Raw genomic sequence first — 27,790 nt, 5'->3', positions numbered from 1 at the left:
TGGACACTTACGCCCTCTGGTGATAGAAAGGTGTTAGTAGCAGTCTCCTGTTGTAACTTTTCCCCTGATGGCTTTTTCTGCTCTAAACTTTCTTCCTCTGTCTGACTAGCTCGAAAGACCTTCTCTTTTACTTAAATCTTTTCCTCTTTCTGACTAACTTGAGAGACTTTCTCTTTTACTTGAATCAATATGTCTTCTCCTTCCTCTACCTTTGTCTGAACTGAAGGCTTTGAACTAAGCAAACAAGATACCAACGCCCACAATGTCAATGTGCCAACTGGCAGAGTTCCTGGGCTTTTCTTTTCTATTCTTTTTAAAATCTTCACCATGATGGTTCCATTGTGATATATTCAACAACTCCTCCTTAAAAAGCCATGGGCTACATTTTTGTATTGTATCAATGTATGCCCTGACTGCTCTTGATTTTACTGGGATGCCTCCTTCCTCTAACAATTTACTTAACACTCTTTCAGTTTGTTTTTTACTAATTTCTGATCCTATATTTCTACTATAATACAACCCAACAAGATGACGCCAAACAAAACCGAGACAGAATGAAATAAAAATGGAACCACACAAAATCATTATATCAGCCTTTCTATCCTCCTGAAATGTCCATCCGTCCTTTCTCCCTATCTGTTCCTCAGACACAAATAGTTTTTCCTCAGATGTGAGCGGTTTTTCTTCCGTCTCACTCATCTCCAGGGACAGGCAACTTAAAACAAAAGTGAAACAAAACAAAAGAAGAATCCTAAAATGGCTACCCATCCTCTTGCCCTGCCCTCAGGGGCAAGCAGTTTACCTTATCACTTACCCTCAGTCGTTCCCCGTGCACTGCTTGCAGAACTTGCCTGGACTATGTATCACTTTTATGCATTGTGAACTCACTTGTATGCATTGTGAACTATCTGTTGGTGCAGTGACTTGTGGTAGTGTTGGGGTATTTTTGCTGATGGTGTCATCGGTGGTACAATTTTTCCAAAAGGAGCCATCACTGAACTGCTTGCAGAACTTGCCTGAACTATGAATCACTTGTATGCATTGTGAACTCACTTATATGCATTGTGAACTATCTGTTGGTGCAGTGACTTGTGGTAGTGTTGGGGTATTTTTGCTGATGGTGTTATGAGTTGTACAATTTTTCCAAAAGGAGCCGTCAATTGGCTTGGTGTATCTTCCTCCCTTCTGCTTGTCATGGTCGTTCAGCTAAAATTTGGGGGCTAACAGAGGTGAGGCAAAGAACCTCAACCCCCCACTGGTACAAAGACCTATCCACAGGTGTGGCTGTATGCTGGACCGGTAGTCAATGACGGGTAAGATCCAATTGCAATGGTACCAACCTAAGACAGGAGGCTGACGCCTTGAGGTCAGCTCATTTGATAATGGGTAAGGACCATATGTACTATTGGACAACCTAAGGCAGGCACAGTCCCTAAGCCACATGCTCGTTGTTTAAACAGAGAGGGGGAGATGTTGAGAACCACAGCCGAAGGGGTCCCAGCAAATTTCCAGCTGCCAACTGATTTGCTCCTCTGTGGTGATGCTCATTGGCCTGTTTCCCTGCCCTTTCAGACCACAGAGCTGATCATTGGGGGACTTTTTTTGGCTCTGCCCACACGACCCAGCCAATCGGCCTCAAGAGCAGGAGGAGTGTGGGAGGTGGAGAGACTTGTGGGAAGCCGGTGGTGGAGTTGGGCTCTGAGGGTTTTTCCTGAGGAGCTGTGTGGTGTGGCTTAAGCCCAGCACTCCTACACCTTCATCAGAAGAGCCAATGATTGTCACCTGTCATTAAGTACTCTTGTCAATGCTCCCCCTAATTTCTGGCCCCTCTTGGGTTCTCTCTTCGCCCTATGTCTGAAGATTCAAGGCAAGTGACCCTAAGGGCCCCCTCCAGCCTGACCCCCCGCCCCAGTTGCTTGAATCTGGCCAGTAGTGGGACCGTTGTGTGTTGTCCTTCTGACAAACCATTTAGGTGTCCAGAGCATGGTGACCCCTGAATAAATGTGAACTACCTTTATCATAAGAGAACACTTTACCAGTTGCCTTCTGGGCCTAAGGAGGAACATGTGTGTTTTGTTTACCCTCCTAGAATTTCAAGTATTTAAGTTTGAGTGTTTTACATAAAACCTGGAGAGATCTGTCTGCTCTCAAAGGGAAATCTGGTAACAATGGGCCACCGTCCTCCCTTGGCTGCCTTCGTTCAGAGCGTGGGAGAAGCTGCCTTCTTTATTACAAAGCCCGTGCTTTCTTGGTGTGACTAGGGAAAGCTGGTAACAGTGATAGAAGAGAGAAGCAAACTGGTTTCAGAGACACCCAGGTAGGAGAGAGTTTGAAGAGCAGCCTTAATAGAGAGGGGGGGGGAGCTAGATTGGACTAGGAATGAAGAGTGGAATTGAGGATGTTAGGGGCAGGACAGGCTGGTTTGCAGGTCATGCCAAACAAAGTTAGCTGCAGGATGACCTGGCTTCTCAAACCCTTTGTCTGGTTCTTTATCACCTGTTTGCTTCAAGACTAAACGCCCAAGCCCCTGCTCAAGGCAACACTTAACCTCCCTTGTGCCAACAAGGCAGCTTGCAGACCCAGAGACCCCATTAGATTTGGGCTATAAAAACTCCCTGGGCCTGTTCCTTCCCATTATCATAAAGTTCATTCAGACTCAGGTGGGTAAAATTTTTAATCAAGCTTTTAACCAGCTTCTCCTCAGGAATTACCAACTCCTGGCTACTGATGATACCTCCAGTCGAGACCTATGCCAAATGGACTGACATCATCATGGATCTGTGGTGGCAAGGAACCTTCGTCGATTTGGTTCCTAAAGTTATACCAGTCTTCTCTGCCCTCCTGTGGGGGCTCCTTACTTCCCTCCTCTCTTTCTCCCACACAGCCCCATTTCAGCAGGAAGAAGCCAGAATGAGTCGACGCCCACTCTCATTTAATAACAAAGAGGGGGGAATGTTGGGAGTTGCCCCGGCTCCAAAGACTAACTTCCCCATCCCCCAAGAGGAGCCATCCAATGGTGAGCCCTGCTGGCTCACCTGATCCTTACCCACCAATCAGACTAGCCCTGCTGGCTCACCTGAGCCTTACCCACCAATCAAAAAGCACCCCATACCAACTGTCAAACCATCCCCGGCTCTATAAATATGCAGAGCTGTTCCTCAATAAACGGGCATTTTCTTCGATGGCAAGCCTTGATCATTCTTTCAACATTCTTTTTGATTTCTTAGGTTTGGTTTTGTACACATGTGCAACTATAAGGATCCCAACTTATGTACCCTGTTTCACAGAGCGTGGTTTTGGCACCTGGTGTGTATCATGGTACTAACGGTACTGTAACAAAAGATTGGGAGTGGTTTTTTTTTGGGGGGGTGGGGAGGGGTACTGGGATTGAACCTAGGGGCACTTGACCACTGAGCCACAGCCACAGCCCTATTGTGTATTTTATTTAGGACAGGGTCTCACTGAATTGCTTAGTGCTTTGCTTTTTCTGGGGCTGGTTTTGAACTCAAGATCCTCCTGCCTCAGCCTCCCCAGCCCCTGGGATTACAGGCATGTGCCACCCCGCCCAGCTTGGGAGTGTTCTCAAGTTTTAATTTAGAAATGACAGCAGCTCACCTTAACCATACATGGACAAAGACAGTTATTTTGAGGGAAGACCTGACCCCATGTAAACACCAATGAGCCCAAATGGTCTACATTCTTAACTGGTGCCAACTTATCAAGATGGACCAATACCAAAAACAAATGTCCACAGTACCAGTTCTCATGAGATAGGTCTGGTTTAAGAAATACTTTTTATAAATATAGTGTAACTGGAGCCAACACAGTTTTTTCCACCTGTACTGGGGATGGAATCCAGGTACCCAGCTCTGAGACAATGCACTTTTATTGCAGAAATTATGACAAAGAAAAAATTTTAAAGACAAAAATTGATTGGGCATGGTGGTACATTCCTGTAATCCCAGCAACTCAGGAAGCTGAGACAAGAGGATCACAAATTCATGATCAGCCTCAGCAATTTACTGAGAACCTCAGCAAATTAGTGAGGACTTTTCTCAAAAAATAAAATAAAAAGGACTGGGGCTTTGACTCTATGGTAAAGCACCTATGGGTTCAATTCCCAGTACAAAAAAAAATGACACTGACAAAATATTAACCTGTGTACTCTAGTTAGCAGAATATGTTCAAAAGTGTTGAAAGTGAGCCAAGTGTGGTGGTGCACATCTGTAATCCCAGTAACTCAAGAGGCTGAAGCAGGAGGATCACAAGTTGGAGGCCAGCCTTAGCAACTTAGCAAGTCCCTAAGTAACTTTGCAAGGCCTTGTCTCAAAATAAAATTCAGACTGGGGATGTAGCTCAATGGTAAAGCACCTTGGATTCAATCCCCAGTACCAAAAAGTAAAGTGTTAGAAAAACAGTCCTTACTTCCTCTAAGCATCATTTGTATAATGTATCTGGCATGCCGTGGGGCATATTTTTTTCATTTAATATAAACATTATATATCAGCACTGCTATAAATTGAAGATGATCAGGATATATGACAAATGCAGCTACTGCATGCTAGGAATTATACTAAATTATATACACACCATATACACTTGCCTGTTTAATACTCTAACTTACCCTATCACCCCATAGTGGGTGTTATTAACTCCATTTTGCACACAAGGTGGCACTGTGTGATCCCACAGTGGGTAACTGGGACACTGCTCACAGGACAAGTAAAGAAGAGGTGCTGCTGCTTGGGGAGAGTTCAAGGGAAACCGCCTCCCCCCCCCACCAGAATGCTCCAGAACAATACTAAATGCAAAGAGGGAAATAATTTATATAAGGATGTCCCTTATATAGTATTATTTTATTTTATTTTTTATATATGACAGCAGAATGCATTACAATTCTCATTACACATATAGAGCACAATTTTTCATATCTCTGGTTGTATACATAGTATATTCACACCAATTTGTGTTTTCATAAATGTACTTTGGATAATAGTGACCATCACATTCTACCATCATTTCTAACCCCATGCCCCCTCCCTTCCCCCACAACCTCTCTGCCCTATCTAGAGTTCGTCTATTCCTCCCATGCTCCCTCTCCCTATCCCACCATGAATCAGCCTCTTTATATCAAAGAAAATATTTGGCATTTGGGTTTTTTGGGATTGGTAACTTCACTTAGCATTATCTTCTCTAACTCCATTCATTTACCTGCAAATTCCATGATTTTATTCTCTTTTATTGCTGAGTAAAATTCCATTGTATATATATGCCACATTTTTTTATCCATTCATCTATTGAAGGGCATCTAGGTTGGTTCCACAGTTTAGCTATTGTGAATTGTGTTGCTATAATCATTGATGTGGCTGTGTCCCTGTAGTATGCTGCTTTTAAGTCCTTTGGGTATAGACCAAGGATAGGGACAGCTGGGTCAAATAGTGGTTCCATTCCCAATTTTCCAAGAACTCTCCATACTGCTTTCTATATTGGCTGCACCAATTTGCAGTCCCACCAGCAGTGTATGAGTGTATCTTTTCCCCACATCCTCACCAGCCTTATTGTTGTTTGTCTTCCTAATAGCTGCCATCCTGACTGAGGTGAGATGAAATCTTAGAGTGGTTTTGATTTGCATTTCTCTAATTGTTAGTGATGATGAACATTTTTTCATGTATTTGTTGATTGATTGTATATCAGTATTATTTTTAAAAAGAACACACACAACCTAAATGCTTAATTAAACATGTCATTAACTATATGGTCATCCATAGAATTGATGAATCATAAAAATTGCTTGTTTTTATTCAGGGGGATAAGTTAGGATCCCAAACTACACACAACACATGCATCTCAACCATATAAAATATTCTCAGAAAAAAAACAGTAAGGACATATTCCCTAGAATATGAGGTATAATGAATTCTGGAGAGGATTAAAGTAGATTTCATATTTTTTCCCCCTTTGACTTTTGTTTTCTAATTTTTCCACATGAATATGCTTACTTTGGAAATATGAATATTTTTTGAGTTTAGCACTTTTGTATAACATACCTCTTTGTGCTCTGACCTTATTTCTGGATCCATGGGAGTAGGGGTACTGGGTATTTTGTGTGTGTACCCTGGGCTTCTTGCATGCTAGGCGAGCACTCTCATCACTGAGCTACATTAGCAGCCCTTTTTAGATTTTGAGGCAGGGTCTTGCTAAGTTGCTCAAGATGGCCTCAAACTTGGCAATCCTCCTTAGCTTCCTGAGTAGCTGGGATTATAGGTGTGGGTCATCACACCTGGCCCATTTTTTTAAAAAGAGATGATTAATGTTTTTACTGGGCTACATATGAATTTTGAATATCTCCAAAAGGACTTCAAAGGATGCCTCAAATAGTTGCATGGAGGGCTGGGGTTGTAGCTCAGTGGTAGAGCGCCCACCTAGCACATGGGAGGCACTGGGTTTAATCCTCAGCACCACATAAAAATAAATAAAATAAAAGTATTATTTCTATCTACAACTTAAAAATATTAAAAAAATAGTTGCATGGAGAGAAAAAGCCGATGAAATTGGGGAGGATACAAAAGATGCCTTTTTAAATGGGAAACATCAATAGGAAATACCATCATCTGAGTTGCGCCTCTGAAGGGAGACAGGCTGGAGGTACAGTTAGCATTAAATTTCATCTTCTTTTTTTGGGGATGTCCTGCTTGGGGGCAGGGTGAAGACTAAAGGCAGGGTATTTGGCAGTGTATTTGCCTTCTCTGTGGGCATTGAGAGGTGAGTAGTTGATCCCCCAGCCAAGCTGATAGAGAACAGTGTCACCCCTCCCTCCTATGCTTCACCCATATATTTCTTTCAAGCCCAGCATTACTGGGTGGATAGAATTTGCTCATTGAACTTTATGGTAGCCATTCCCTCTCTAGGCTTTTTTTTTTTTTTTGTACTAGGGATTGAACCCAGGGGTGCTTAACTACTGAGTCACATCCCTAGCACCATCCTCACCTTTTTAAAAATTTTGAGACAAAGTCTCTCGATAAGTTGCTGAGGCTGGCTTTGAGCCTACAATTTTTTTCCTGCCTCGGCCTCCTTGGATTACCAGCATTCACCACCATGCTTGGTCTACTCTCGGCTTCTTAAATATAGTGACTGTATGTTATTAGCTTTTTTTGTTTGTTTGTTTTGTTTTTCTATTTTTTTATTAGTTGTTCAAAACATTGCAAAGCTCTTGACATATCGTATTTCATACATTTGATTCAAGTGGGTTATGAACTCCCATTTTTACCCCGTATACATATTGCAGATTCATATAGGTTACACATCCACTTTTTTACATACTGCCATACTAGTGTATGTTGTATTCTGCTGCCTTTCCTATCCTCTACTATCCCCCCTCCCCTCCCCTCCCCTCCACTCCCATCTTTTCTCTCTAACCCATCTACTGTAATTCATTTCTCTCCCTTGTTTTTTTCCCCTTTCCCCTCACTTCCTCTTATATGTAATTTTTGTATAACAATGAGGGTCTCCTTCCTTTACCATGCAATTTCCCTTCTCTCTTTCCCTTCCAACTCTCGTCCCTGTTCTGTTATTAGCTTTTGACTTGCTATTCCTTTGAAGTCCGTGGCTCATGCTGGGTCTTCATGAAATATTTGCTGAAAGCTTTTTAGCTGTAGTTATGACAAACAATGTTGAAAATAATCTAGAATAAGAACTCTTTTTCAATCTCTATTTGATAGACTCACTGTATGGTAAACAATGCCAAGTTTACTCCTGAGACAGGGAGATCTGTTTCCAGTTTTTGTTATACAGTGGGAAGATGCAGAGTATATTCGATCTTGTTGGTTATCATCCAGCAATAACCCTCAGCTCACCTGAACACACCACTCCATCTCTCTGGAAAGGTCCTGTGGCAAATTAAATCCCACTATGACATATAATTATAATGCACCAATAAAGAATAATTTTAAAAGAGTGAACATTGGAAGCCAAGCCAGCTTCCCTCCCAGTCACATAAGGCGACACGCTTCTCTTGGCTGCTTAAGCTACTTGGAGTAGGTTCCTAATGATTCCAAGAAAGAGGGTCCTGATTTTTCTTTGTAAATTTTCTAAATTTTCTTTAATAAAGATATAGAAATTTTATTTGGGAGAAAAAGTTTGAAAACCACATATCAAAACCAGTGTGGATATGGGAAACCTGGGGAAAATTAATGCAACCCTTGTATAGACAACCCCTGTGGTCCATGGCCTTACAATGTCCCTTTCCAGCTCCTCCTACACACCCATGCCCCAGAAAGATGCCATCATGTTCACCAGAAAACAAAGGTCTCCATATTCATTTTTTAAAAAATTTTTAGTTGTAGATGGACACACCTTTATTTTTTAAATTTATGTATTTTTATGTGGTGCTAAGGATCCAACCCAATGCCTAACACGTGCTAGGCAAGCACTTTACCACTGAGCCACAACCCCAGCCCTCTTTTTTATTTTTAATATACATATTTTTAGTTTTAGATGAACACAATATCTTTATTATTTTTATGTGAGGCTGAGGATCTACAGCTGAGCTACGACCTCAGCCCTCAGCATTCATTTTTAATAACATCCCAGCTCAAAGGATGCATGAAGTTTCTCCACCTCAAGTGAAAGAAAAAGTGGCTCAAGGTCCTAATGTCCTTAGGGTGGAACCCTAGGACAAAAAGGAAACTGAGAAGCTGTAACTGAAGGGTATAGTGTGTAAGATGAAGTGCTTGTTATTGCAATAAGAATGTACATTACAAAAGCAAAATTAGTGAGGAGAGTTAAACACAGTCACCATTTTGGACACATATTTTATTGTTTAGAAACTTCCAGCAGAGTTATCATCAAGTACCTTTGTCAGGAGATGTCTGTGTCTGCTCCTCCCCAAACCTCCACACATCAGAACAGAAACAATGAGCCCAGTCTCAAGATGTGAGGTGACAGACCAGCCAAGGGACAGCCTGGCATAAGCTTCCCCAGCATCACCCACACGCAGAGCTGGGTGAACAACAGAAACCGCACACGTGTAGATACAAAGTGCAACCCCAAATGACCATCAACTTTCTAAGATGGTACCGGAACAGGAAAGGCATCAGAATAGAATCTGCAGAAAATCAAATTAATTATGATTGGCTTTCCTACCTGAAGTTAGCCTCCTAAACTAGCTGACCTTATTATTCATTTTTTTTAAAAGCAAACCAAGTATATATGGCGTCTTTTAAAAAATCATGTAAACGTTGTAAAGTTTTTAGGGGTTATTTATAATCTGAAGAGACTTATAAAAAATTACTGGACTTGTTAAGACTATAAATACTAGCCCCTCCTCCCCCCATGAAAAAAGCAATTGTTACAAAAATATAAAAAATATACTAGCCTCTACTATTTAACCTTTCTACCAGAAATCTCACGACTCTGGGACACATCCTGGTTTATATAGCATACGGCAAGCATGAGTGCAACTTTTTCAACTTTTTAAGGAAGAAAAAGTGCCAAAACATTCCCTTTTGTTATTTGGGATTGTGGCGGCTTTCTTCACAGGGACTATAATGCTAATGAGTAATGACCGTTTGAAGTTTTCTATGGTGTTCCCCTGCAAGGAAGGACCCAGTGTGGAAGTAGTAGCATAGGAGGCTGCTTTCAAACCTCACTCCTTATTCTTCAGATTTCTCTCTCCAGCTCCTTCAATTCCACTTTGGGACTTGTTGGGTCCCCAAACTCCTGAGCTGGCCATGGTTTCCCTAACTTCCTGGAATAGGCAGATGGTAAGGGGGAGGGTGCCTGGTGAGGAGGATAGGAGTACTGAGCTTCTGGAGTGTGGGTCAAGCCTGGTCCAGGTTTACTAATGCCAGGGAAGGGGCATGGTTGGTAGATGATACCTTCCTGACCTGGAGAGATGACTGATGCTACCGGTCCCTGTCTGCAGAGCTGGGAGGGGAGGCAGCAGCTAATGTGAAGGCAAAACACTTTGCATTAAGTTAAAACACTTCAATTCAGTTGAATAAACAAATCAGATTGCATTCACTCCTCCATAGCAAGCTACCAGGCACTTCAACCAATTAAGAGCTACAAAATGGACTTTAATTCCATTTAAAATAACTGAAGAAACTACAGGGGCTTGACTGTCATTGGTTGGTCAAGTCCTTAAGGATCCCTTCCCGGCTTAGGACATTTTTAGTCTTTCCTTATCTCTGCTGCTGCCAGCAGGGGGCGATGTGTGTAAAGACTCAATCAAGCCCTTGGGAGAAAACAGTCACTGGGTAACCAGGGGGAGATCCACAAGCCAACAGGCAGACCCTCTCCTCAAAACTAGGATATTGCTGGGCTATGTGCCCTGTGTCCCTGAAGTGCAGGGAGACCTCTCAGACCAAGATCTCAGCCTAGCATGTTCAAGAGACCCCTTCATCGTCAAAGCCCTTCAATCCCCCTGCTCAGAAGCAGAGACCTGGCTCAACCAGGTACCTGACTTACACCCACTCTTCCCTACAGGACCTCTAATCTTGGGCATCGTCCCCAGCGTCTACCACAACCTAGCCTGGCAACCTGTCCTGTGTGCTACTGCCCTCATGTTTTTTTTCTGAGATGGCCAGAATGATGGACCCTGTCTGAGTCCCCACTGGACTTCCAGGCTTTACTGTTTGAAGGACTACATTTTCACACCACTAAGGGTTTTATTTCATAGATCACATTAGATGTTCTGGGCTTCCAGTCCTCACCGTGGTTGTCATACATTTCCCAATAACCTGTTTCTCCAGATCTAAAACATCTCATCCGACACACCCTGGTTGTTTAAAACCCAAGGGAACTTTCCAAAAGCAATGATAGATGATTTGGAGAACTTGGCCACATCTGCTGAGCAAGACCCCTCTGCTTTGGTTGCATCAAAAAAACAGCCTTTGAGACATTGAGAATTCATATTTGCTCAGAAGAGAAGTGCTCCCAACACCAAGGCACAGAGAAAGAAGTCTCCTGGGCAAAATGACGATGGACACAACCAGTGGCCTCAGTGAGACCTTGAGGCAGAGTCAGTGGGGGAGGCCTGGGCGGCATTGCGGGGGGAGACCTGGAGATGGGGTCTCCCCTGGGGCCTGAGGCATCCTCACGCATACTTCTCCAGGAACTTTATGTGAAAGTCCTTCACCTTCTGGAGCACTGTCTTCAGCTTCTCCACTGGAGGGAGAATGGTCATTCTGTCAGGAAAGAGAACAGTGTCAGCCTGACTGCTCTAGAAAAGGAGACAGGAATGAATCCAGCAGCTCATCTTGCTCTATCAGAGTGGAGACAAGGAGGTGGCGGTAAGGTGCATGGAGAGGGACAGGCTTGACTTGTCCTCTTTGACAGCTTGCATAGTACCTGGCACTTGTGGGGGGCCATTCTCTCCCCCATTCATATATTCATTCATTCAAAATGGGGTCTCACTATGTTGCCTATGCTGGTCTTGAACTCCTGGACTCAAGCCATCCACCTATTTCAGCCTCCCAGTAGTCTACAGGTGCACACCACTGTACCCGGCTCCTTTATATTTGTGTGTGTGTGTGTGTGTGTATGTATACATATATATATATATTTTTTTTTTCATCCAAGTAATATATGCAAACAAAAGCAATAAACTGGGGCAACATTTAGGCTAAGATGCATTTACCCATTTCTGCAGAAGGCCTGCAACACATTTTGACTAGTGTACACACATTTTAGGGCATGACTCTTGGTATTTCCTATACTCCTGTTAGATGATATTTTTTTTTCTAAAACCTCTAGCAGTCAGACTAACAGTGAGACAACTTCCATTCACAGCTCTCCCTCCACGTTGTCATAGCTACTATCTCCCCCCAGTCCATCAATACACTTCCCGACCCTATAGGCAACTTTCTTGATTATACTACTATTTATTTATTTATTATTTAGTGCTGAGAACTGAACCCAGGGCTGGTTTGGTATGCCACTACCACTGAGCTACATATGCCCCAACCCCAGGACATTTGGAATGGGCCATGAATTGCAAAGGTAAGTCTTACTAAGAACAGGCCAATAAGACATGGTTTCTCCATCTGAGGAACACCACCCACAACCTTGACAGTGAAGACCTGGTTCCAGGTGCCAATGGCTCATGACTTTTCTTTTTTTAGCATCTGCCACAGGAGACATCTGAGAGCAATGTGCATGGAAAGGATGCTGTTCTGAACAGAATGGACCTCAGCAGGAAAACCTTATAACTGCTCTACCCGGCTCAGCCCTGGGAATTTGCATGCCTATCTGCCAGGGAGCTGCACCAGGGTACGTCTGTGAAAGGCTGCACAGTAAGCACAGCTAATTGTACTGTGTGGCGGGTTGCACCTTAGCAGGCTTACGGTGTAGACAAGGGGCTATCAAGCATCTATTACGTGCCAGGCATTGTCCTAGGCATCTGGAAGCTATATGCTGCTGTCATAGACTTTAAAGCACAGGAAAATAAAGAAGAAAACACTACTTGGGACATTTCTGATGGTGATGTGATAGATTAGTCAGCAGAGGGCACAAAGAATAGTGAAGGAAGATCTCTCTCATAGGTGACCCTGGAGTCCACTGGACTGAGGGTCACCCTGGACAGAGGGTCAGCTTGGCTTCACAACTGGACTGAACAGGGTGAGATGCGTGGGGAGTATGGCTCCATCCCTCTCAGGCTCTGAAGTCAGCCATCCTGTGCTCTATGTTAAGGAGCCTATGTTTCCCTGGACAAACCTGGGATCTGCCTTGTACACAGGGTGTCGTACCTGAAGTGGTAGGTGCCTTCCCTCTGCCCAAAGCCGCTGCCAGGCACAACGCAGATGCCAGTCTCCTCCAGTAGCTTCATGCAGTAGAACATGTCTGGGGCCATTTTATGCGCCTATGGGAGCAGGGTAGAACTTTAGAATCATACCTAGCTTTATACAGTACCAACACGCCATTGAAAACTATAAACCAAATACAACATAAACAGCAAGTTATCTTTCCAGTGACAGGGCCATTTTACCCTGAGCTACTGCTAATGACTGGCATAGAGAATCAGACACCTGAAGGCTACTGCAGACCAGCCAGGAGCTGAGACAGTTCAGTACTTTATCAGGGATTACCATCCTATTTCCTTTCTATTCATCCCTAGTAGCTGCTCAACAAGCACTGATGGTGGCCTCCTAATGTGCTAAGCCACACGGTGCTCAGCAGGTTCTGGGGTGAGGTGAGGACAACACTTTCAGAAACACTGCTCTTGGGGCTGGGGCTGTGGCTCAGAGGCAGAGCACTCGCCTGGCATGCATGAGGCACTGGGTTTGATCCTCAGCACCAAATAAAATAAAGTTATTAAAAAGAAAAGAAAAGAAAAGGAACACCGCTCTGCCCCTGCTCTTCAAAGTGAGGTCTGCTGCACCTCAGAATCTGCTGGAAATGCAATGAAACCAGAACTGGCATTTCAACAGGAACCCAGGTGACTGGAGTACATGTTCAAGTTTGGGAAGTGCTGCTCCAGGACACAGTGGCTGGGGGAGGAGATGGCTCTTCTGTTCTTCTGTTCCCCCAGCATCACACCACACCAAGTACCTCCCTTAGGAGCAGTGTTAACAGAGCCCAAATCAGTTCCTCTCACCTGGGGCTGAAGCCATATTTTCCCCATCACCACAGCTTGCAGCTGGGTCTGGGCATCTGAGAAAATGCCATCTTTACCCAGTAAATAGTATCTGGCTGAGAGTCCACAGAGTTCAGAGCCCCCAGGGCCAGCATCTCTGCTCTCCAAGGCAGGAAGTCTGACCTGGCTGTTTCAAGTGAACCCTGGGAGAGAGCAAGCCCAGCCACGACCCGTCCCAGACCTGAGCTGCCTCCACAGCTTTGGCAGGAATGAAGATCCGAGGAAAGGCATACATGGCTCCCTGCAAGGGGTTGCAGTGAATTCCTGGGACTTGGTTAAACAGGTCTTCTGTCAGCTTTGCTTTTTTGGCCAGATTACCCAGGACAGATTCCTTCTCCTGATGAGAGACAGGGAAAGTACAGAAGTGAGCATCTTAGCACAAGGACAGCCATCCCTTCAACATTATGGGTAACTGAATTGACTGACAAAAGATGAGCTTGAGTGTGCACGAGCACAGCCAATCAGACAAGTGGGTGAAACACATAATCCTACATGAAGTTTTCCAAGGATTCTCAGGCCAGGAAACTGCCATGCGCCCCGGGGCACATGAATTCATGGGAGTTTCAGGCCACAGGGAAGATCCTGAGTGGCCTGGTCATAGGATCTATTCTTATATGAGGATGTCATTTCTGAAAATGAGCAAAACCAGTCCCTGCCTATCAGTCAAATGGACTTGGCTCTGAGTGGAATATCCTAGAAATACTTCTAGTAGACACGGGCCTCCTTCTGAAGTCAGCAGGGCTCTTCATTTGGGAGGACACCCCCACACTCTCAGTCCATGTGTATGCACGGGGACACATGACCCAGGTGAAGCAAAGCAGAATCAGTGACTGGTTCAGAGCTGGACACATGCCCAGAGTTGGAAGAGTCATCCAGGACTTCTGTAAGCACAGCGGGAAAGCGGGGTAAAAAGGTGTGAGCCTACAGACGAGCAGATAAACAAAATGTGGTATATCCGTACAATGACACAACTCAGCCATCCGTTGTGACACAGGCTACCACATGGATGAACCTGGGATGCTAAGTGGAATGAGCCACTCACAGGAGAACAAACATTGTATAATTCCACCTGTGTCAGGTACGTAGAACAGGTGAATTCACAGAAACAGACAGTAGAACAGTGGTTCCTGGGGGGGAGGAAGAGTGATTATTTAATAGGTATGACAAAAAGTTATGAGATGGATGGTAGAGGTGGCTGCATAATAATGTGAATGTCAATAATGCCACAGAACTGTATACTGAAAAATGATGAATCTTTTGCTGTGTATATTTTATCACAGTTTAAAAGAAAAGGAAAAAAAATGTGAGACTAGATCAGTTGGGAACTGACTTCTAGTTAATTGGCCCATAAGTTCATTGTGGTTTTTTTTTTTTTTTGCAATGAGGTGTCACTGTGTTGCTCAGGATGGTGTCGAACTCCTAGACTCAAGAGATCCTCCTGCCCCAGTCTCCAGAGTAGCTGGGACTACAGGTGCACACCACCTTGCCCAGCTCTATAAGTTCCTTTTTTGTTCAAACTAGTGAGTGTTGGGCTTTTGTCACACAGTTGAAAGGTCCTTACTGGGCTGGGGATGTGTCTCAGGCGGTAGCGCGCTCGCCTGGCATGCGTGCGGCCCGGGTTCGATCCTCAGCACCACATACAAACAAAGATATTGTGTCCGCCGAAAACTAAGAAATAAATATTTTCTCTCTCTCTCTCTCTCTCTCTCTTTCTCTCTCCTCTCTCTCTCTTTAAAAAAAAAAAGAAAAAGAAAGGTCCTGACTAGACTGCATGGAGCTGGATAGGCCAGGGATAGTCCCAAGGCCTAGAACTGATACTGTTCCCCTCCATGTCCCCTTCTTTTTAGCCCAGTAACAGAATCCCCTGAGAGTGTTATCAGGACACAAGGAACTTCCCTTCGGGTGCCTTCCCATCTGGATGCTCACAGCCAAGGAAGAGGAAGCAGGGGTGGGTCTACCCACATGCAGCTATAGTCCTCCCACTTCAAAATAAGCCCTTCTGCATCCTCAGGCTTAACCAACTTGTGAGGGTAGTTCAAGAACCAGGAGGCACCATGAGTGTCCCCTGGAGAACACAGACATTCACAAACCAGCAGATGTATGGCCACCTGGAGATAACCCAACCACCCGCCATGGAAGGAATTCACCTGTGACTCTGATAGTAACTGTAATGTATGCAGGTCACAGCAGACTTACCCGGCTGAATTGTTCAAAGGACTCCTCTCCTGGTACTGGGGGGTTCACAACAATGTCCATGGCTGCCTGTCCAGACACAGGTGGGCACAGACGCACTGAGAGCAACTTCACCAGCTGGCCCTTGATCTCAGGGTGGAGGTTGATCACCTCCATGTAGCCTCCTCTATAGCCACACCTAGAGGATTGACAATAGGGACACATCCACCAGTTACAAAAGACCTCACAAAGTGCAATTCAGACAGCCAGCATCTGTAACCATTCCCACCCTAACACCAAATGGCCAGGTGCAGCTGAGGTTCTGCCACTGACAAGAAGGTGAATGGAAGTTATATGCACAAATTCACTTTTTTTTTTAATAAGAAAAAGCAATGTGCATTCCTTCCTCTTTCCCTTTCCCCATTTCCTGAGAGGTGGAGATACTGGAGCAGAAGCCCCAGTGCTAGAGAAGGACAGAGAAGGCAAAGCCAATAGCCTCGGTCCTTGAGTGAGCTCATGGAGCACAGACTACCCTGGACTTCCCCCTACCTTTGGACTATTATGTCAAGGAGAGAGACATGCCCATCTTGTCTGAGTCACTGTATTTTGGGGCTGGTTTGTTATAGCAACTTAGCCTGAAACTTAACACAGTAGCCTTTGCTCAGAAGATGAGGTCCCGGCATCGTCCTGTGCAGTCTCCATGGACAAACACATGATTCACTGGTGCTAATGGGAATCAGCCTGAGAACTTTCATAGGAAAAATGTTTGCTTCCTGAAAACAAACCCAACACAGAGGACAGCAGAGCTGAGAAAGGAAATAAGACAGAGCAAAAAAACAGAAACAGGGAGTCCCAATGACATCTTTTTTGTTTGCTTTTTGATTTGAGGGATTAAACCTAGGGCCTCTTGCATGCTAAGCATACCACTGAGCTACATCCCCAGCACCTCTTAGATCTCTCTCTCACTCTTGTTTTCCAGTACTGGAACTAAACCCACTCTGCCATTGAGTGACATCACCAGCCCCTTTTACTTTTATTTATTTATTTTTTGGGGGTTACTGGGGATTGAATTCAGGGGCACTCAACCAGTGAGCCACATCCTCAACCCCATTTTGTATTTTATTTTGAAACAGGGTCTTACTGTTACACAAAAGTGTCCCGCTTTTGCTGAGGCTGGCTTCGAACTTTCGACCTTCTGCTTCGGCCTCCTGAGCTGCTGGAATTATGAGCATGCACCACCAATCTGGCTCCACTAACTTTTTTTTTGGCACTGGGGATTGAACCCAGGGGCACTTTACTACTGAGCTCCATCCCTAGATCTTTCTTGTTTTTTATTTTGAGACAGGGTCTCATTAAGTTATCAAGGTTAAAAGTCTTGATAAGTTGCTGAGGCTGGCTTCTAATTTACAATCCTCCTGCCTCAGTCTCTTGAGTTGACAGGATTATAGGTGTGTGTCACTGCACCTGGCTTCCATTGACATCTTTAAGTCCTCTGATTCAACTCTACTCCTAATTTTTTTTGCCAATATAGAACTTTTTTTAATGCCTCTTTGATGTAAGCCAATTCATAATGAGTTCTATATGTTATAGCCAAAAGACTCCTGCCTGCTGCCAAGTCAAACGATATGAAAATAAGCTGGGAGAATACAATGAGTTAAAAAATGTTTCTCTACCAAATCAGCAGTATCAGGCATACTTCTGGAGCATAACTCTTTCTCTAGTCTGTCTCTGCCAGTGATCAGATTAATGCTCACAAAAACACAGGTACCCTGAGGCAGGGACCTGGTTACCCAACTGTGCATCCCCACCCCCAACTTCAGAGAACCTGACATTATGAGATTCTCAATAAAACGTTTTTTGGATCATGTAGCTGAACTGAACCAGCAAAGACAGATTCCTATCTGATCCTTGGACTGGAACTTCTAAGGCAGGAAAATAAATTTGGGCATTTTGGAAAAGTTTCCCCTTTTTTTCAATAAAAGTTGAAAAAAGAACCTTCTGTTCAACCCTCCACTGAGGAGCAGAAAATCAAACTGTGGCCAGGTGTGGTGGCACACACTGGGATTACAGAATCCCAATGACTTGGGAGGCCAAGGCAAGACAAATTTTTAAAAAATCAAATTATGCAAAGCACTCTAGTCTTAGGTAATCAGGATCTGAGAACGACAGGGAATAATAACTTGGGATTCAAACATCCAGGGGACTGTTTGTTAAAAAGCCCAATCAAGGGCTGGGGTGTGGCTCAGTGGTAGAGCACCTGCCTAGCATGTGTGAGGCACTGGGTTCGATTCTCAGCACCATATACAAATAAATAAAGAATGATGGTTCAAAAATATAGATGGTTAAAAAAAAAAAAAAGCCTAATCAATAACAGATGGAGAGATGGGTAGGTATGTGATGAACAGAGCTGACTTTGAAAAATGAACAGAGAACAGTTCGTTCTACACAGTGTACAAAAGTCTAGCCAGGAAGTAGCACTACTACCTGAGTAGACTAGAAAGACTAGCATTAACTAACCCCTGTCAACATCACACAAAATCAACAATAGCCTGGCAACCATCCCAAAGGGACAGTCCCCCAAACCTGGCTAAAATATTTCTTCAAGCTTCATAGTTACACCAGCTCCCAGCCTACCAAATGAGAACATTCCCCACACTGACACTTGGCACATGAGAACTCCACAGGCTGGGAATAATGTTTTTAGCTTAATAATCTCCTGGTCTTTCCTTCTCAGTGTCCTTTGCAGGTTCCTCTTCTTCTCCCAACCTCTGAGCAGGGGGGCCCAGTCCTTGGACCTCTTCGTTAAGCTCACTGCATGTGAGATGTCCAGCTTTAGAGCTTCAATAAACTAACAACCCATACACTAACATCTCCCAAATTTAAATCTCAAGCCAGATATCCACCCTGATCTCCAGACTCACACATTCATCTCTAGCTGGACATCAAATAAGCATTAGCAAGTTTACATGTCCACGGTGAAAGTCCCTCTCTTTTTCCCCCTGAAAACCATCCTCATCTGTTGATGGCAACTCCATCTTTCCTGGTGTCTGAACAGAAGACTCGGGATTCATCCCTGACTTCTCTCTCTTATATTTCCCATCAGCAACTCCTTTCAACTCCACCTTCAGAAGATATTTCAGACATTCTTCCAATCTCTACCCTGATCTGTGACACCTTGCCTGGGGACTAATATGGACCCTTGACTTGAGTCCCTGCTCCTAATTGAACAAGGAGTCTAATAAAACACAAGTCAGGTGAGGTCATACTATTGCTCAAACATGCTAATGGCTCCCATCTCACTCTGAATAAAAGCAGAAAGTAATCAAAGTGGCCCAAGTGATCTGGTCTCTATGACTTTAGTCTCACCTTCTGCTACTTTTCCCCTTGCTCATCCTTCCAGCCCTGGGGCTGCTCCTCCATGTCCCCATGCGTACTTCCACCTCTGCACTTCTGCATGTGCTATTCCTTCTGCTTGGAATGTCTTTACCCTAGATGTCTCCCTCCCTCCTCCTCCTTTGGGTCTTAACTCAAAGGCCAACTCTTCAGTGGGGTTGCACTAGTTAAGCCTGCAACACTCCCCTGCCCGGCATTCCTCTGGTTATTGTTCTTGACTTGTCATATGATTTTCCTCATTTGTCTATTGCCTTCCTCCTCCTAGAACATTTGCCCTATGAGGGCAGGGACTGCTGTAGTTCATTCACTGATATATCCTCAGAGTGAAGATCAGTAAGCACTCAGGAAGTATTCGTCAGATGAGGACTGAAGCTGACCCTTTGGCCCTGAGGTCACCCAGGGTCAAGGTAGCCTTCCATGCAGAGCTTGGCCCATCAGTTTAATGGCATTTGTTTGTCAACTCAAATCTGTACTCCTTGCAGACTTTAATCAATGTCAGAGCAACAGTGACATGACAGAAAACTCTGGGTGTTGGAACTACTATGAGATCCTGTTTTCATTTCTGTCATTTATCCACGGTCTGGTTTCTTTCAAGCATGGCCTTATAAGTGTGAGCCTCTGTTGAAGGGTGGTTCTCATACCCTTGAGCTCCTCTCGGGGGTGGTGCAGACTTGTCTCCTGATTCTTAGGTCAGCTGAAGGCTGCCTTCCCTCCAGCCAAGTGAGTGGACCATAGGGCAGGGCAGAGGAAAAGGCAAAGAGGAGACAGCAGCATTGGGAAATCCCTAGGAAGGCCCAGGGAAAGTAGGGGTGAGGGGTGGAGGTGGAGCCAACATACTCGCCCATGTAGCCCTTGGAGGTGGAGTGGAAGGAGGCGAGCTCCACGTTGCTAGAGTACTCAGGCCCCATCTCATAAAGCACCTTCTTAAAGGAGTGGAATCGGCAATCTGGAGAGTACACGTTGTCCTGGTATACCTGCAGGGAAGGACACCACAGGGACAGTTAAGGCAAGTTCTTCTGAGAGATCTAAGCCCATGAGGGCTGCTGCTGTGTGCAGCCAAGATGGCAGAACACAGGGGATGGGTCACATATGCTGAGGGATAACCAACAGATCGTGTGTTTGAGGCCCAGACCTGAAAAGACCAGCCAGCCCAGCCTCCACTGCCACTTCCAGGAATGAACCAAAATATTGCTTGAAGGAACTTCCAGAACAAGCAAAGAGAAGAGGCCTCAGGCTAGACCCTGACCTTAAGATATCTTAGGGGTTCATTTGATTTCTCTCACATTCATCCCCACTCAATCTCCAGACTTCCGCTCTAACTTCTCAGACCAGGGATGATACCAAGAACTCCCATATTCTCAAGAAAATTTTCTTCCAAAAGCACAACGATAACCTTCCTTTAATAATATTAATGAGCAATTAATGTTCTCTGATCTCCCTGTTTAAGCAGTTAGCTCTGTTTGGTTTCCTTCCTAACACCCAGGTTACAATTATTTTTTCTCTCCACTTTTTGTTGTCAAACCAGCACCCATACCCATTTTGTTCCCCCCAGTCTCCAGAGTCTAGTACCCACAGCCTGCAAGCTGAGAGTTAAATTAAATTTAGCTCTTGAGATTAAATTCCCCACACCCATTTTGGAAATCATGGAAATGGAAGCTTTCTAGGGGCCCAAAGGGCTACTGGGAGTGTTAGGCAGGCTCCATCTTCAACATGCCAAGCACTGGCCTCTTCCTCCTCCTCCTCCCAGACTCAGAGGGGAAGCTGTGCATCAGGTCACAAGGAAAACCATGGGTCTCTCTGCGGTCCCTTCTCTCCTTTAAAAATGAAAGTTTTGGGGCTGGGGTTGTGGATCAGCGGTAGAGCACTCGCTTCGCACGTGTGAGACCCTGGGTTCCATCCTCAGCACCACATAAAAATAAATAAGTGAAATAAAGGTATAAAAAATACTTTAAAAAAATGAAAGTTTTAGGTCCTTCTATGGTTAATTATGGCAACAATCTAATGGGGAAGCTGTGTATATGCATGGAGTTGAGGTGGGAATGCCAAGGAACAAAGAAAGGAAGGTAGTGTGCTAGAAGCTACAACTAACCAGAAACCATACAGAAATAAAGATGAAATGAAAATGGAACTGATAGATCCTCAATTTCTTCCTTGAAAGGCAGAAGAAGAATGGGCAGGCCTCTGCTACAGAACTGGGGTTCAAGAAGCAACAGTTACAGGGTTAATTAAGATACCCTCTTCAGGTTGTTGAGAGAGTTAATGAGATGGTAGATATGGAAATACTATGCAAAAAACTGCAGCATTATGGAGGGGTCATTTGTCATTTCTGCCATGGGGCACACATTCTCTAAGAGTATCATGATTTGCCCTTAAGGAATGACTCCCCAGGTTTCCACTTGGAGATTTGCAGAAGATAGGCAGGGAGGAATCCCATATCTTGCCCCTTGCTCTGGGCCTGGCCAAGTTGCATATTACAATTCCCAGGCCAAAGTGACTGATTCAGCTATTGCATAGGCTGAGCCAATGAAGTGCAACTCTAAGACTTTTGCTGAAACTACAAGGACAAAATTCTCTCCTTCTGGGGCTGGAGTTGTGAGGCCCTGGGTTCAATCCTCAGCACTGCATATAAATAAATAAATAAAATGAAAGATCCATTTACAACTAAAAAATATGTTTTAAAAAATCTCTCTTGGGGGCAGGGGTTGTGGCTCAGCGGTAGAGCACTTGCCTAGCATGTGCAAGGCCCTGGGTTAAATCCTCAGCACCACAAAAAAAATAAATAAAAGAAAGGTATTGTGTCCATCTACAACTAAAAACTAAATATTAAAAAAAAAAATCTTCCTGGGCTGGGAAGATAATAGGCCTATGTTTTGAAGCCAAAACAGAGAGATGAAAGGAGGAGAGAGAATATGGAAGATATGGTTTGAGTCCTTGGATCTAGCCACACATCTGTGACCCTTCCTTTATTTTACTTATTTTATAGTTTAAGTGATTTGTGGTAAATTTCTGAAATTTACAACTAATTAGTATCCAAACCAATATAGGGATAAGTTAGGTCACAGACTCATAGGCTGTAAGAATGAACATCCTTACTGTTGACCAGAATCATTTCTCCAAAATCTAGAAAGTTCTCTCTGGCTATAAAACATTCATAACCTGGATCCCACCCTAGAAGAGAAAGCTCACCCCCACCCCTCTGAGAGGGCAGCTGGGACTGCTCTTACCTCATCAGCCAGGAGAAAGAGCTTCTCTTCCCAGGCAAAGTGAATCACATCTTCTATGCACTTTCTGCTTTGTACCTGGCCTATAAAAATCCCCAAAAAAACCAAAATGTAGGTTGTAATGCTGTTTAAATGGTCCCCAGGTCAGAATCCCACCCCAAATCACTCGGGTGTCCTATGTCCATGATGGTGTACTCAACCTCCAGGGATGCACAGAGGGTTGGCCTCTCTGTCTGACTCACTGAAACCAGTTATATGGAGGGAGTAGGGTTTCACACTCCATTTCTTGTGGGGTATGTTTGCATGAAATGTTTATTTGTCTGTTCTGGAGCACAGGAAGATAGAGAAGTATCATGAAATACAGGAAAATAAAACTCAAAAGTTAAATCTGTCAGCTCACTTCCTGCTCTCCCATATGCACCCTGATATGGTAATTAGGTAAGAGTCAGCAGAGCAGAATTGGGGGTGCTTACAACTTCTGTAAACACCTTCTCCCCAGAAATGCACCCACAAGCTTCACAAGGCAGAGACAGAGTCTATCCTGGTTCATCACTATCCTCAAAGCTGACACTCAACAGGTGTTCAACAAATATTTGCAGATTAAATGCTGAATGAATGAGTCTGGGCAACAGCTTTGGAATCTCCTGTCAGCTGTTCCTGGCGAGCTAGGTGTTGCTAAAGACTATGATAACGGCACTCTGCAGTTTTCCATGGCTCAGTCTCTCCTCCTTCAGGAACTGACTCAAAACTAACAAAGAAAACAACCACCATCCATTCTAGAAACATGAGTGCAAATGAAAGACAGCAATACAGTAAGTCACAGGAAATGCCGCAGAGGTGGGAAAAGGAACAAAGACAAGAAGGTAAAAATAAGACCTTCCCCCAGTATTTTCTGAGACCTACTTTGAGGGTGCACTGGAAATGTCAGAGGTGCTCACAATATCATCTCAAGCAGCACCACTCTAATCAGGCTTGTCAATTTCTTTTAAAAGGCCATGTTTCTTTACCATATGCATGTACATATCTATGTGTGTTATATACATGTTTGTGTATATGTATAAACATATGCATATGTATTATTTGTGTATACATATATATTATAATGTATAGCAATATACAGAATGTTATTTATTTTAAAAAACACCTATATTCTTGTCTATGGAAGAATAAAAAAAAAGTTGGGAAAAATGTATATACATTTATCTTGTAAAAGCATGGTATGATTCAGCCAGGATTTCTGCCTTAAACTATCTAAGCAATGAACTAATTTCTTTATTAAGGAACTGTTTTTTCTCCTGCCAACCAAGTGCTCGCTGGGCTTCATATCAAGCAAGCACAGGGCTCTGAGATTCCAGATGAGTGGCAGGCCCTGGTTTCTCTAAGGAAACAGCCACTATCCTCACAAAGAGGGCGATGTCTACTTTAAGGGCAGAACCTCCTGCAAACCCTCCTGGTCTTTCCTTCTCACACCTGTGATCACATAACTATATCCTATTAGAATGCAAGAAGGATTTGAGCGCCAGAATGTACAAAAACATGTTCATTAAATGCTAAATGGAACACATAGAGAAACTAAGGAAAGACCAAAGTCTCAAAAGCCTTCAACCTGGCAGAGGAAATGAGATCCAATGGATGCAAATAATTCCACTGATGTACATAATGCAAACTTGACAACAGGACATAACTATGTCTCACCAGTGCCTGGGACACAGCAGTCACATAGAGCAGACCCACCGAGCCACTGAAGGGACAAACTCATGAACAGTGGTGAAGAAAAGCCTTACATGGCTTTCGAAGGGTCAGGGCACAATTGTGCCCAGATGGGAGATACAGGAAATATGACTTTGATACAGGCCCAAAAGGCTAGAGAGGGGTTCCCAAGTGTCTCTCATCAGAGTCTGGCTGGAAGGAATTTCCCATGATCATGGGAATATCTATTGTTTTGTCTTCTGAGCACCCTTCACTGCTTTGAGTAACAGATCATGAGTGTCCTATGGGGACCTCCAGCATGGGATGTGGACAGAGACCTGGAGAAGAGTTTCAATGATTTAAAGTGGTTCAGGAAAGGGCGGTTGACCAAACTTAGGCCACAAACAATCTGCCCTAAGACTTTTGGTGAAACTAGGGAGAAGCTCTCCAATAAGGTTGCTCAGCTAATGGGCAATGGCTGGAGCTGCTGAAGGCCCTTCCAAGAATGGATCATCCCTGAGAAGGAATCCAATCCAGGGAAAAGCAGAGCTGAGAAATGCATGGAGATTCTTCTGACAATGATACTGGTTCAGGTGTACTACTTTACCCCAGACTTAAGAGACCCACAATTTAATTCCTTCAGTCTTTGAAACCAAAACAGCCCTGGCTTAATGCTCCAGTCCATTTTGACACCTCTTAGCCAAAATGGCCACAGTGTGTGGTCCAGACAAGATACATGGTCACCCCAGGTGAGTTTCTACTTTCCATCATCCCTCTTCTAACAGCTGATTGATTTTCACACATGGCCTCAGAGTACCAAACCAGAGACTGCCACTCATAAAATTACGGTATAAGAATATTTATATTAATGCACATTCATAGAACACTTTTACTTAGAACAGGAAAGTCTCTGGTGCCATTACTTCTTCCCAGACCGCTAAGTGAAAAGGTTCATGTAAACACCTGGCCAAGAAAGAAACTGGTTCTAATGCAGACTAGGAATACAGTCCTTCCTAAGATGTTGTAAGACTTCTATTGCAAGTGTGGTCCTGGGACCAGCAGAAGTGTCTGTCACCTGGGAACTTGTTAGAAACGAAATACCCAGGGCATATTCAATTCCAATTACAAGAAAGTCTCTAAGAGCAGGGCCCACAATCTATACTTAACAAGTTAAAAGTTTGAGAACCACTGTTCTAAGGAAGTGGTTCTCATTTGCTGCACTGAATACTGATGCCTAGGCCTCACCCTCAGAGAATCTGGGGTACAGACTTTGAAATTTTTTTCAAAGCTCCCTTTGTGATTCTAATGTACAATCTGATTGGGAACCTAGCTCTGTGTCAATTTCCTACTCCACCACGGTTAGAATCTTTATCCTTCCACTCAAGGCACTGGGGTAAATAAACCAGTATTAACACCAGCTGCACCCATTTTCTGCATTCAGGAATTCAAGTGGTGCTTTCAGCTGATTGAAGCATCATTTGATGTTCCCGAGAAGCAGATTCCACAATCAACTCCAACACATTTTGGCCCCAACCCAACTTCTCTCAACAAAGGAGGAGAGAGGAGCCCTTGTTCTCTGCATCCAAATAGCATCAAGGCATATGAAGCCAGCAACCCAGAAAAATCAAAACAGGCAGGACTGTGTGTATTTTTTTTTCTTAAAGAAAAATATGCAAAATTGGGGGTGCTTTTCAACTTCTAAAAATAGGCTCTTTTTGTTTTTAATATGGCATTTCCTCCTTCAGGCCTCAAGGTGCATAGCAATGCTGCATCAAAGAAAACAAAAAATGTATGCATCAGCATTCTGAAAACCAGTTCAGAAAACAAGTGGGAGAGAAGGTAAAATGAGGCCTAGGACTCATGGTGATGGACAGTGAGTGAATAATCTCAAGGATATGAGTCTTCACAAATACAAGGAGAACAGGAAGAAAAAAAAAAAACTGGTCTTACTAATAATACACAACCTTGCCCAAGAAAATGCCTGCATTTGCTCACCTCCTAAGGCAGCCTGAGGCAAATCTTATGGCTTCACATTAGGAAATCTGGAACTGGACTGGGAAACTGAGTGCAGAGAGGACTCTGCATTATTTCTTAACCCTTTATTTTGAAAATCTCCAGTAGAGCAGTCACCCCTAACCCCAAGAAACTGTCAAGGAATTTAAGTGCAGACCTGTGGGGTTCCCGGGGTTGATGATGCAGAGCACCTTGGGGTCACAGTGGTCTTTGGCCTCCCGCACTGCTCGCCGAAGCTCGTTCACATTCAGGGCCCAGCAGTTCTCCTCATCCAGGTAGTAGTTCACCTGGATGGCATCGAGCTCAGAGATGACCGCTGAGTAGAGGGGATACTGTGGGATGGGGATCATCACACCGGTCCGTGACTTGCCGCCCCCAGAGACCAGGATCTTCAGGATTGTCTACAACCACAAAGCCACAAAAAAGAGGTTCCCCACCATTCTCCACTCTTTGAGGGCTGGTGAGCAGACAAACCAGATAAGCCCCGGCCCCAGCCTTTTACAGTGGCCCCTCTGTTGTTTCCAGTGCGAGCCCGTGCAAGTTGCTTCACTTCCCGAGTCTCAGTTTCCTTAGGTATGAAATGAGGGCTGCCATAGCAGTAAGCAAAATAGAATGCTTCAAACTTCTTAGTACAACATATGGCATACATAAAGACTCAAGAGCTGGGGGGTATGGCTCAGTAGAAGAGCACCTGCCTAGCATTTATGAGGCCCTAGGTTCAAGCCCCCGCAGCACCAGAAAAGAAAACAAATAAAAAGAAAACCTCAATTCTTGTTAGAATGTTTACTACTTCTAAAATATACCCCAAAATGACCCTATCTCAGAATTATTCTGACCCCATCCCTGTAGCTCTAATTTAGAATCTGTCTTATAATAAGACCCCCAAACAGGGGCTGTTGAAATGGAATAAAATACACTTGTACTGCCACCAGGTGGCGCGCCAACCTGTTTTCAAGGTTGAGCAAGATGCATCTTTGAAGGATTCCCGAGGAACCAGGCCGTGGGAATTCAGTGGGTTGTTGGAGGAAGTGACAATAATTCATTGAATAAGCCAAAACCATCCGTGGGGAGACTCTCCACCTTATACTTGGCGTAGGTCCTTTTTTTTTTGCTGCAAGAATGCCTCCTCTCCTCCAGAACCTCTGCCAATACTGGGCTTCTCTGGGAATGGAGAGGGTTTATGGCAGCAGAAGATAATGGAAGATACTGTGTGGTTGGGGGCTGGAGCTTCAACATCAGAATCTCAGATGTCACAAGAACTGATTCAAAGCAGGCAGAACACTTAATGTCTCTGAGCCTGTTTCCTCAGGGCTCCAGGAATCCAGCATTTATCTGAAAGGTTTTAGGAAAGGAATAAAACAACAAACAATAACAAAAGCCCTGAGGTCAGGAGACTAAGATAACCCTGATAAGAAAAAGGTCAAAGAGCATGCTGCTCCCTGAACTGGAAAAAGGGTGAGTGACCTCACTGGAACCAAGTCAGGCCCTGGAGGAAGAGTCCAGGGCTGGGCAGTTCAGTGTAGGGCACTTGCCTGGCAGAGCGAGACCCTGGGTTAGAGCCCCAGCATCACACACACGTACACACAAAACGAACATCACCAGTACTCCAAATCCAGAATTCTGGACTCCTCCAGCCAGGTATCCATTGACACCATCACCCCCCTGCCCC

At 44.2% G+C, this 27,790-nt stretch overlaps 1 protein-coding gene across 1 annotated transcript in view; it reads right to left on the bottom strand.

Annotated features, from left to right (window-relative positions):
• Positions 1-8,793: 8,793 nt before the first annotated feature.
• Positions 8,794-27,790, bottom strand: part of Gpt2 (glutamic--pyruvic transaminase 2) — a 37,257-nt gene continuing 18,260 nt past the window's right edge. The window contains exons 6-12 of the mRNA XM_078032252.1: positions 26,279-26,522; positions 22,423-22,502; positions 20,036-20,172; positions 15,830-16,004; positions 13,815-13,970; positions 12,747-12,859; positions 8,794-11,186 (exon numbers count right to left, since the gene is read on the bottom strand). Coding sequence (XP_077888378.1) covers positions 11,096-11,186; positions 12,747-12,859; positions 13,815-13,970; positions 15,830-16,004; positions 20,036-20,172; positions 22,423-22,502; positions 26,279-26,522 — 996 coding nt within the window. The 3' untranslated portion in view covers positions 8,794-11,095. The remainder of the gene's footprint in view (positions 11,187-12,746; positions 12,860-13,814; positions 13,971-15,829; positions 16,005-20,035; positions 20,173-22,422; positions 22,503-26,278; positions 26,523-27,790) is intronic.

The sequence above is a fragment of the Ictidomys tridecemlineatus genome, chromosome 15 (assembly GCF_052094955.1).
Source record: "Ictidomys tridecemlineatus isolate mIctTri1 chromosome 15, mIctTri1.hap1, whole genome shotgun sequence".
NCBI lineage: Eukaryota > Metazoa > Chordata > Mammalia > Rodentia > Sciuridae > Ictidomys > Ictidomys tridecemlineatus.
The sequence above is the reverse complement of the archived record's forward strand: the minus strand, read 5'-3'. Positions and strand labels throughout refer to the sequence as shown.